Raw genomic sequence first — 11,073 nt, 5'->3', positions numbered from 1 at the left:
CTTCATGTAGATACGACCATTTATGAATGTCTGACTGTTTGGGTATGTTTCCACTACTCACAGGTATACTAGTGTGAGTAAACACCTTGGGTAAGTCAGTGAACTTGGAATCTTCCAACCCACACACTTCCAGGTCTGATATAACAAAACTATTCATGAGTTTCTGTTCTCCTGGGTTTTCTTGACTCATGGTACTTAGGAGTATCTGTGTACGCTTTCCTTTAACATTCAGTTTCCTTTGCAGATCTTCAGTGCAAAATGTTGCCGTGCTTCCCGGGTCTAAAAAGGCGTATGTCTCTATGTATTTAACACTCATTTTAGATTTTAGTGAACATTCTTTACATTCCATTCTTCGTTTGCAGAACTTGCTGAGACGCCCAGAAACCAAACATCCAAAACAGAGTCCTTTTGACTTCCACAAGTCTACTTGTTCTTTGTGTGGTTGATTCTTAATCTTGCCACAAGAAACAAGAGCGTGAGGCTGCTGACAGTACAAACATGGCTTCTCAAAAGCACTCACTGTTTTGATGAAGTTTTCTGTTTTAATGTTTGTTTCTTGTGGTCTTTTGTTCTCAGTGGAATGTTGGTGGCAAAATTGCTTCCCCGAAACTCTTTCTTTGCTGGATACCTTTCCCTTTGGTCACTCTTTCCACTTGTCATTACATGGTTGTCTGGGATATTACCAAAGAGTGGATCCATAGCTATTTTAGCTTGGCGGTCTATGAAGTTCATGAAGTCAGCAAATCTTGCTCTTTTACCCCTTTTCTCTTGGAATTCAAATGCCTCAACACTCCAACGTTTTTGGGTTTTGTAGGGCAGCTTGGATATCACTGTACGTAGATTGGTAGGATTATCCATCTCTTCCAAAAATTCAACATCCTTCATGATGTTGCTACATCCAGTCAAAAACATAGCATAAGCATTTAATGCTTTGCTGTCATCATTTTTCACTTGGGGCCATTTGAGTGCTTTCTAAATGAATGCATTTGCGATCCTTAGCTCATCGCCATAGTGCTTATGTAGCAACTGTTTGGCCTCACGGTAACCTTTGCTAGGAGTCATGTGTACACAACTGTGAATTAGCTCCTGTGGTTCGCCAGCAGTGAATTGTTCCAAGAAATACAACTTATCTTGATTGTTATCAGTCTTTTGCTTTACTGCATGCTCGGAGGCTCTTATGAAGGCTAGTGCATCACCTCTAAAAACAGGACTGTCCTTTGTTGGCTACTGAGCCAGCTGCTGCTGTTTCACAAGTAACTCAGTGATAACATCAGTTTGTTGTGGGGAGCATCATGCCAACCCTTTCCTTTTTAACTCCTCGACCTTGCGATCTTTGTATTGATACATAACTTCTCAGACCATCTTCAGATCTTTCATATTCTTTAAGGACCTTTAACTTTGCTTGGCTTTCAGCTAATGCAGTCTCCAGCTCTAACTCTTCCTTTTCAGCTTTGAATCTTGCTGTTTCAAGCTCAAGATGTTGCCTAATCCTGGCCAACTCAAACTCAAGTTGTTGCTTTTTCTTCAACGCTGCGACACGTTCCAGCATGGCTCCTGCTTCCTGTTTAGCACGAGTTTAGGAAACTCTACTAATCTGGTAGTAATGTGGGTCTCAAGATGGCTCACTTGAGACCCACGTGAGCTATGATCTGCATCATTTCTATCTCCAACCTGTGATGCACTGTCATTTGGTTTCACAGCTTCCTGTAATTCATCTGTGGCGTGCTCCTGCTGCACAGCTTCATTTGGCATCATATGCTTATGATCATCTGCGATCCACTTCTTTGTTGCAATGCTGTGAAGCACTGGCAATGCAAGAGCCCATGATGTTGAGACTAACATAAGAAAAGAAAGAAAAATACAAGTTTCGGTGGAACAACTGCACCAGCAGACAAAATAAGGTTTCTGAAATGTAGGGAAACTGTGATATCCACTGAAAACATTCTTTAAAACTAATTGGAGACTTTAAATGAGCTAGTTTTAAAATCATAATGGCTCTTTAATTGATCAAGTTCTTTTTCAAAACCCTTGGAGCAGTCGTGAAATGGCCCCCACTCACTGAGCCTGGTTCTGCCAGAGGTTTCTTCCTCCCCACTGTGGCCTAGTGCTCGGCTCAAAGGGGCTTGTCTGTTGGGGGTTACTTTTTAATACTGTGAGCTTGTTACCTTACCTTACAGAGTGAAACACCTTGAGAAAGCCATCATTTCATTCTATTTGGCACTATACAGATTGAAGTGAATTGAACTTACAACATAACAAATTCAGCACAGATTTCTGTTAGTTTTCATTGTCTGTGACTTTAAAATACATGTTATTTGTTATTCAGTTAAAACTACGAGTAGAAATTGCAGAGAAAATGATATCATGTCATGTGACCTGTTCTCTAATGTGTGCCTCCTCTCCTGTTTGTTATTTATTCCTGCTGTCTTACTATTAAAATGTCAGTCCTGCAGTTGTTGTGGAATTCACTTTTTCCTATAATTATTTTAAGCTTCTCTGGCATTGATTTTAATTTTTCAGAGAAAAAATATTTCACCCTGTCTTTTCAGAAGCTCGGGGAGCAACTGTGATGATATAATTTCCTCACAGAATAATAAAGTACTCAGATTCTGATAATAATGAGCATATAAAAAGGTTTTGTGAGCAGCTCAAACAGATTTGGGCTGATAACAGCTAATGAACTGATTGTTTTGCAGTCTTCAGTCCAGTTACACCATTATTTAAAGGGGCCAGTTCACCCAAATGACTAAAGCCCTTCCCTCTTTCCTTTTGCAACCCAAACGTTTCTGAGACACAGACCACTATATGGTTAGTTATGGAATATAGTGGTTTATGGAGTCATAGTGGAGGAGAAAAAATTTATGTAGTCCCATCTAGTGGATGAACTCTGAATCACACACAAAGACACAAAAATCAAAAGTCGTCAAACTCCATTTTGCTGTTTGCCAACCATCAATAAATAATAAAGAAGAAGTTGTCAAACAGGCCCCCAGAGCTCACTGGAACCATGGGCTGTATGTAACAGATGAATGTAGCGGCTCGGTGAAGTCTCATTTTAAAGTTAGATATTTTTTAAGGTGCATGTGTGTATTGGAGTGCATCAGCTGACCCTAATAGACTGGATTAGCGAGGTAACATGCTTTCACTGACCACAACTGTCGCACAGATGTCTTGGACGGACTTTCCCACACTGAGGAATGTTGTTTGTCATACAAAATGCATTAAAAATGCTCATAGGGCCACAGACACCATAAACACAATCGAGAGGTCCTGTCAACTTAGTGGAGATGGAGCCTAGCAAACAGCTGGCAGCTACAGCCTGCTTTTATAATTTGTTATAGCCTGATTTTAAGACCAATACTGATACCAACCAATATTTATTGATTTAAGCAGTTGATACATATTAGCTGATATTTTTTCTTTCAGTCATACGAAACATAGAGGAATTTCCCTAACATTTGTTAAGTTTAGTTATTTTAGAGTCCTTATTGAGGTAATACGGCTATGCAGTTTAAAAAGAATGTAGTTGTGAATTACTTGCTTATGCTGTGCCTGACTCTACTTGTATGAGCTGGTTGGGAAGTTGCCCGCACAATAGTCGATTGTCAGATTAAAACAATATCAACACGTACAAAAAGGCTAAAGGATGTTTCTCTTGTTTATTCTTTACTCCATCATAAATTCCAGTACTGAGATCTCAGCAAATAGCTAATATCGGCTGATAAACGTTGGGCTCTGCTAATAATGCATAACTTTGAGTCAGACAAACAACTCGGGACACATAAATTGAACAAGTTAATGCGATGTTTTATTCATGAACCTAGGACCATTTATATATATATAAAACACTGTATAAATACTCTATATATTCTACTTCCTTCTTTGACCTCAATAACAAATAAAAAATAATATTTTTTTAAAAAGCCACATGGTTATATTTAACAGGCTGTACAAAAATAAATAAAGTTTGGATATTCTATACAAAAGGAAAACAAAACAAAACATGGTGTCTTCACAGAAGGCAGGAGAGACTTACTTATGAAGTAGTAGTAGGAGACACGTCCCTCTTTAGGCCTCCACGCACACGCATGTTCACCCACACACACACACACACACACACACACACACACACCTCTTTGGTCTTTGAGGAATTCCCTCTTGGAAGGCTGTGTAGACGAGGGCAAGATATGGCTAAAAAACACTATACTGAGGCATTCAGAGAAACTGGGTGTTACAATGTGCCGCTGGCTAAAACAAAAGAATAGAAAAGAAGATGAAGTGCTTCAGGTTTATGATAAATAAATGCAGACTGAAGTTTGGACATGACCATGAGCCATCTTATTTTCCATACCTGATGGGGTGAGCAGTTAGATTATGAGCTATTCTCTTCCTTTTGTCTCTTTATATACTGTGCGATTAAGCTCCTCCCCCATTCCAACCATTATTTATCTGTCCAGCCCAGCTTGGACAAACATTATATACATGCATTAAAATTATGACACACACATACTGTCTGACACACACACAAACACACACACACACACAGGTGTGACATTGGTATGATAAGCAGCATCCTCTTTTAGGGAAATCAGGAATGTCCATGCGTTCTTCCCCTCAATGGGACGCAAATGAAATGTGCCACTGCTTTACAAGGAGGACAGACAGGCAGCAAGCTATGTTCAGTCCTACTGTTCAACATTTAACCCCCGGATTGATGGAGGGAATGGCTAAATATTGATAGTTACAGTGACAATTGTGGACACACTGAATTCTGCAGCACTCTCACTCTGGATGTAAACATTCATTAGCCTCTGTGGGCAGAAAAGATCAGAGTTTTTAATCTGCTGTCTTTCTGAGTGCTGGTGTAACAGAAGGTTAGATTGCATATGCAGTCCTCAGCAGGCACTCTGATCGCACAGCTCCAGCAGGGGTCGCGGACGGTCTTTGGGGTCACAGCTGTCGTTGGTTAGCGTGCGCCCGTTGTGGTCGATGCAGCGCAGCGCACGTTTACGGAAACCTCGGCCGCAGGTCTTAGAGCACGGTGACCATTTTCCAAGGAGCCAGGAGGGGCAGGAATGGAGGGCGCAGGACCGTGAGGCCAAAGGGCGAAGCTCCTCTGGGCAGTCTCCAGAGGGATGTCCCTGGGAGTCCAGGCACACGACCGCTCTCTGTTGCACACCTTCTCCGCAGGTCTGGGAACAGGGACCCCACTCCCTCAGAGTCCACTCGGCTCCTCCCACCTCTTGGATGGCATTGATAGACTTCCGACGGCCTCCAATGTTGTTGTTGTTGGAGGATGAAGCAGCATGATTGGGACGAGGGGCAAAATAGCTGTATTTAACCCTGGGCCTCGGGGATTCCCCTACGGAAAGCACCTGGATTGTGAGGGCCTCAGGGAGCGGGGAGAAGCTCCTGATGCGCTCCAGAGTGGCTGAGGAGCCGCTGTAGCGCAAGAGTGCCCCTGGGAGGGGAATGTCCGTCTCCATGGTCATCAGCTTGTAATCACCATTAAGTAAATAGGTTCCATCCTGGCGCCGCACTGCCAAGTAGCTGTTATCGTGACGACTACTGGCTGGAGCACGCTGCTTGATGTCGAGGTGTGTGGCACCAGCAGGGATAGTTACAACATCCTGGTAACCAGGCCTGAAACAGACACAGATGGAGGGTAAATTTAGCAACATATATATTAAAAAAAGAATCTGATACAAGAGTGATGAATATTTTAAGGTCAGATGTCTACCTGGCACGCTCCATAGAGCCTGACACCTTCTTGCAGGTCGAACCATCTCCGCCACACACGCCACACTTATCGAAGCGCCGGTTGGAGCCGATGATACGATCACATCCAGCCTTCACACACTGGCCCTGGACGCAGACTGAGGTGGAATCAGGGCTGCATGGTGTGCCGTCAGCCACCTGGGGTCAGCAGAGAAGCACAAATGGGACATTAAAGTTTTGCTTTGTAAGATTCAAAAGGTAAAAGGTGACTTTTCCATGCTGAGACTGAAACCCAGAGGGTGGGGGGAAAAAGTGCAATGATTAATCCTTTCACTTGGATGTCTGCATGACTTAGAGGACTGTTGAGGGTAATAATGAACTTGTGCACTATAAATATTGTTTTTTGTAGCCTTTAGAAACTCTCACCTTAGACTTGAGGACAAAGAAGTATCCGGTCCCCTTGGCCCTGCACACCAGCTTGCAGCGGTCTTTAGGTGAAACTCCAGCGTACTTGGGGACCCACTCGACGCCGTCGCCTGAACCCAGTGACACTTGAGCTGACATGTCATTGTGGGCCAAGCACTGCTCCTCACGGAAAGACAGGCCTGACAAAGAGACAAGGATAAGTCAGCTTTAGTGCTAGTGTATAACCGCAGGCCAGCATTCACACCCAGGTAACGAGTGGGAAGTGAATTATTTCTATTTAATCGCCAAAATTTCTTACCATTGGTGTCTGGGCACACTTCTGTGTTGCATGAGCGGTACTGGATCCTCTTTCCCTCGCAGTATTTTCCCCCATTCTCAGGCACAGGGTTATCACAGGCACGGAAGGAATACTGCACTCCTCCACCACAGGTCCGAGAGCAGTCGCCCCAGGGACCCCAGGGACCCCATCCACCATTAACAGGAGTCTGAAATCAGGGCAATTTAAAAATTATAGCTCGATTGGTCCAGCAGACTAACAGCATGTAGAAAAAAAGTGCTTAAATCAGGTCTGGGTCATACCTGTTGTTTAGCGGCCTGGCTCTTAGTGAGACAGTGCCCAGCCAAGCAGTAGCTGTCATGCCCGCAGGGTGTCCCATCAGCCCATGGGAAGTTCTTGGTTTGGCACACGAGCAAACCATTGGATGTAGTCACAGTGCACCACAGAGCTGCACAAGTGGTGCTCAGGTCAGGGCAGTGCTGGGAGTCTTCATCAAAGGTCAGGCTACACTGATGGTCAGCATCATAGACTGCCCCGGGCAGGGGCTGGGGCAGTGGCTCGGGCTTAACAGGCTTATCCAGCAGACACTGACCATGGCCGTTGTCCAGGAAGGTGGTGACCATTAGGGCGGAGCAAGGAGACCAAGGCTGCTGCTGGTCCAGGTTAGACAGGGTGGAGGCCATCATGTGGGAACCCCAGTGGGCACCGTTGATGCCAGAACACAGCTGGGCATCATCATGAGGCATGTTAAACACGTGGCCTGAAGGAGGAGATGAAATAAGTTATTTAATAAGTGATGCATGTGATTAAAAAGATTTTACATCATGGCCAAACTTTTTTTTTTTTTACTTACCCAGTTCGTGTGCCACTGTAAATGCTGCTTGGAGTCCATCATCCTCAATAATCGAGCAGCTCCTGTCCGGGTCACACACCGTGCCAACATCCGCCATGCCCAAAGTGTCACACGAGTGGGCACCGCAAAGGTCCTAACAAAGCAGAAAGTGGAGAGCAAGATCGTGAATACTCCCCATTTCTCCACACCTGTTCTATTATATGCTCTACCATAAAACCAACACTCTGACTTACCGTCCTGGTGAAGAGCACAGCCGTGTCGTAGTGCTCCGGGTGGCGGTCGCTTGGAGGATTGTGCTGTCGCTGCCACTTGCAGAAGTTGCGGAGAGTCATGGCAGCGTTGGATGACACCTGAGGACCTCGCTCCTCCTCGTACACCACCAGCAGCTTCACCACCGCCAGGCTGATTGAGTTGTGGATGCTAGGGTGGCGGTAAAGGCGGGACGCCACTGCCATAATGCTCAGGAGGTAAGGTTTGAGCCCCGTGCCGTGGAACTCGGCCATAGACTGGTCAGCCACCAGCATGATCTCCAGATAACGAGGGGTGGAAACAAAACGCCTGGCCCTGTGGTGAGCTGAGAGCAGAGGTTTAATGAGCATTTATTCTGTTAGTCCAACGTTTGCTGCTGAGTTCTGCAGTGTGCAAGTTGCCCCAGATAAACTGAATGACTTCAATTATAAGAAATGCTAGAGGGCAGTTAGTGTCCTAAATAGCAGCTACAGGGACCCGTTATTTTTTTTTTCTTCTCAGAGGGATAGAGGCTCCCAGGAGAGCTCCGGATGTGCCTGGAGCAGCCTGGCTGCCATGACTCAGCGTCACACCACCAACAGCTCCTCCTCCTCGGGGTCCACGCATTCTTAAACTGACCTTCTCTGGTGGAAAATTATGCCAGAGAGAGAAAGAGCGAAGGGAGAAAATCCTTTCTGGGGGTGGGGTGGGGGGAAGAGTGTCTGCCGGTGAGAGTTGTACCAGGAGGCGAGTTTACACGCCTCAGCGATACCGGGCTCTGACTGGCCCCAACCCCCTTCACCCACACTCCTCCTCTTCTTTCCTCTTAAAGTAGTTTAAACCCCCCCCCCCCCCCACACACACACACACACACCACCCCCACCTTTCCTCCCCTCCCTTCCTCACTGGCAGTGCGCTGACAGAGCTGTCAAAAGGTAGTCGAGTGCATCGCGCACGCTGTGCAACCCTGACACATTAACTTTTGCTACATTTACACGTTTAACATAAAATCTAATCTTTGCTCTCTTTTTTAATATTTAAAGCTGAATACTTTTCGTTTTTAAAAATACATAAATAACCTTGTTGGGTTTTCTTTGCTTCTTTTATGTTGCTGCTCTCCGCATTTCAGCTAAGTCCGTCATAAAAATGAGTAACAGCGTGTAAAATGCGCACAGCATTACCTGTCTGGTCTGCGTTAGGGGCTCCGTGACTGGCCGCTTTTCCCAGATTCTTTGGCACCCTCTCCTCATCCTCGTTGACCCCGCACTTGGAGGTGCTCTCCTCAGCCGAAGCTGCCCGGCCTCTCCGGCGAATCGTATGCACATCTTCGTCCGTGCCCAAGAAATCAGTGGAGTTAAGGGGCTGAATAAAGTACTCTTCGCCCTTGAAGTAGAATCCGCCCCTGAGTCCATGGCACAGGTTGAGCGCAGCGGCGGAGCGCTCATCCCCGTTCACCGTGCCCGAGTAGAAGCAACCCGGCTCGGCTCCGCTATTGGGTTTCGGTGTCGGTTCAGACACTGGAGTCCCCACGATGTGGAAGACAAAACCTGGCGCCAAAAAGGTCTGGTCAGGCTCTAGACGCAAAACCAGCTGCATGCCAAATACGTCCAACCGGTACACCCTCATTTCCGCCTCCTTCTCGCTCTCCTCCGCGGAAAGAGTCCGCCACGGTTCGGTTTCGCTCTCCGACCGGGCCGTCGGGTCTAACCTGACCGGCACAACGGTGCCCTGCTCCCAAGCACCGTGCGCTGCGCAGACGCACAGAGCGGCAATTAAACTGATGGAAATGGGTAAAAACGACATCATGGAACTGTGGAATCCGACAAGTGGAAAGATAAACTGAGAGTTAAGTCTTTACAATGAAGAAGTAAATCCTTTAAAAATCCACCATGAACTAAAAAAAGGTCTTTGAACTCACAAAACCCCCAAAACCCAATATTACGCACACGTATATAAATCTAAACAAATAACTAAGAAAAAAATCAAATCCAGTGCAAAACTAATTTAAAAGTTATGTGCAGATTTGAACTGTTGCAAAGAAGTCCGTTCATTAAACGACAATAAGGGTTGCGGCAGTAAAATCCAACAGGTCGCCTCTATCTCTCTATCTCTTTCTTTAAAACTGAGATGTCTCCGTGTCTAAATCTAGCTGTCAGGTCAGAGGCAAGTCTTTGCTCTGCAGGACCGTCTGGTCTGTTCTGCCTTCTGTCAGAACTGAGCCGGTCCCTCCTATTTATCCCCATATCCCGGGACCACCCCTTTCCTGAGGGCCCTTTGATCTGAGTGGGGCCGAATCCCGTGCGCAACGAAAACGCACCAGCGACCTGGAGCGTTGCCATGATAATCAATCATTGTGGAGGAGAGAGCTCTTGGCAGAGGAACTTTTCTTCTTTGGTCCGTGCTTATCTGTCAGAACAGTTACTCTTAAAGCCCCTCACGGTATCATTGCTGTATGTGGGTTATATTAGCATTCACCTTATAATATAGACTTTCGAAGAATTTCACTGGAAACGTCTTTAGGCCCCTTTTAGTGTATACCTGATAAAGCTTTGTTATAGAAGCGGTGTTCTACTTTCTCAGAGCTGTATAACGTTCATTAGACGTTAATCCGTTTCTAGCATGGCGAAGTGTCACTGCAGCTGAAGAAGGGAAGCTGGGGAATGGGAACAATATCGTGCTGGCCTGGGCTCCAGAAGCCGTACTCACCTTTTCTGTGCCAAGCCGGCTGTGGTGCGCCGTGGCCAGGTTCCACCGCTCTGCTCCCCGGGGAGAGGGAGCAGAGAGGGGCCGCCGAGGTCTTAAGGTGGAGCGGTTCCTCCACTGTGCTGTTTCTGCACTACAGCCACGGCAGGCACAGCCCCAGCCCTCGGGCTCCTTCCCCCGCCCGTACCGACTGCTGATCTCCTCTTAGACACAGGAAGAGTTTACGCTGGAGTTTCATTAAAAAGTAACTGGCAAAGCAAGGTTCCTGTTATCTACAGTGCTTGCAAGACACGTCAGAAATGAATGAAAATAGCCCGCATACATCTTTTTAAAGAAATCATCAAAATAATTATGCAGTTTTTAAAGGCAAACATACTGATATTACCCTTAAATGTTTTAAGGTTAGATTAATGTTACGACTTTAAAGACACGTGTGAAATGATTGAATTAATTGTTTTGGACCAAGTTTGATAGCTCCTACATTGCTTATTTTCTCTCTGTATCTATTTTTTCTGTTTGTTGTTACTGTTGACTTATAGAAGCAAACATCAGTGATGAGTGTGAATGGACAGATTGTGGAATTCCACCTTAAAAGCAACAGGTTCGAAAAAAAGAATAACTGTAACTTCGGCTACTTCCAGTAGATGGCAGGTAATTGTTCAGGAATGTCTCCAGGCAGTTGGAGAAATTTTCCATGACCCCATAGAGCAACCATAAGCGTGGCCGATAGGTGGTGCTCTTGCATCAGAAATGGGGTGAGCTGCCGAACGCGAGGGGGCAGCCTTCCCACATAAACCAATATGAAAGTACTGCGTAGAGAACGGTGTTTGTGATTTAGGGTGCTGATTATGCAACGCAGAAAGTTTAT

General features: G+C 45.7%; 1 protein-coding gene across 1 annotated transcript; it reads right to left on the bottom strand.

Annotated features, from left to right (window-relative positions):
* Window positions 1-3,786: 3,786 nt before the first annotated feature.
* Window positions 3,787-9,698, bottom strand: adamts1 (ADAM metallopeptidase with thrombospondin type 1 motif, 1). The gene is made up of 8 exons (XM_085447509.1): window positions 8,684-9,698; window positions 7,508-7,848; window positions 7,275-7,407; window positions 6,724-7,181; window positions 6,443-6,629; window positions 6,145-6,323; window positions 5,741-5,916; window positions 3,787-5,643 (listed from the first exon to the last, which is right to left on the bottom strand). Exons 1-8 carry the CDS (start codon window positions 9,306-9,308, stop codon window positions 4,896-4,898), a joined length of 2,847 nt encoding a protein of 948 aa, XP_085303635.1. The 5' UTR covers window positions 9,309-9,698; the 3' UTR covers window positions 3,787-4,895.
* Window positions 9,699-11,073: the final 1,375 nt, after the last annotated feature.

Source organism: Copadichromis virginalis, linkage group LG23, assembly GCF_057382275.1.
Source record: "Copadichromis virginalis isolate Kocher_CV1m ecotype Utaka linkage group LG23, C_Virginalis_male_GT1.1, whole genome shotgun sequence".
In the NCBI taxonomy this organism is placed as follows: Eukaryota; Metazoa; Chordata; class Actinopteri; order Cichliformes; family Cichlidae; genus Copadichromis; species Copadichromis virginalis.
The sequence above is the reverse complement of the archived record's forward strand: the minus strand, read 5'-3'. Positions and strand labels throughout refer to the sequence as shown.

Excerpts from the sequence above, each read along its gene's own strand:
- adamts1 (XM_085447509.1), bottom strand. The coding sequence starts at position 9,308 with ATGATGTCGTTTTTACCCATTTCCATCAGTTTAATTGCCGCTCTGTGC. Across the intron at positions 7,408-7,507 it reads CTGTGCTCTTCACCAGGACG|GACCTTTGCGGTGCCCACTC; the intron begins GTAAGTCAGAGT and ends CTGCTTTGTTAG. Across the intron at positions 5,917-6,144 it reads TCTTTGTCCTCAAGTCTAAG|GTGGCTGACGGCACACCATG; the intron begins GTGAGAGTTTCT and ends TGCTGACCCCAG.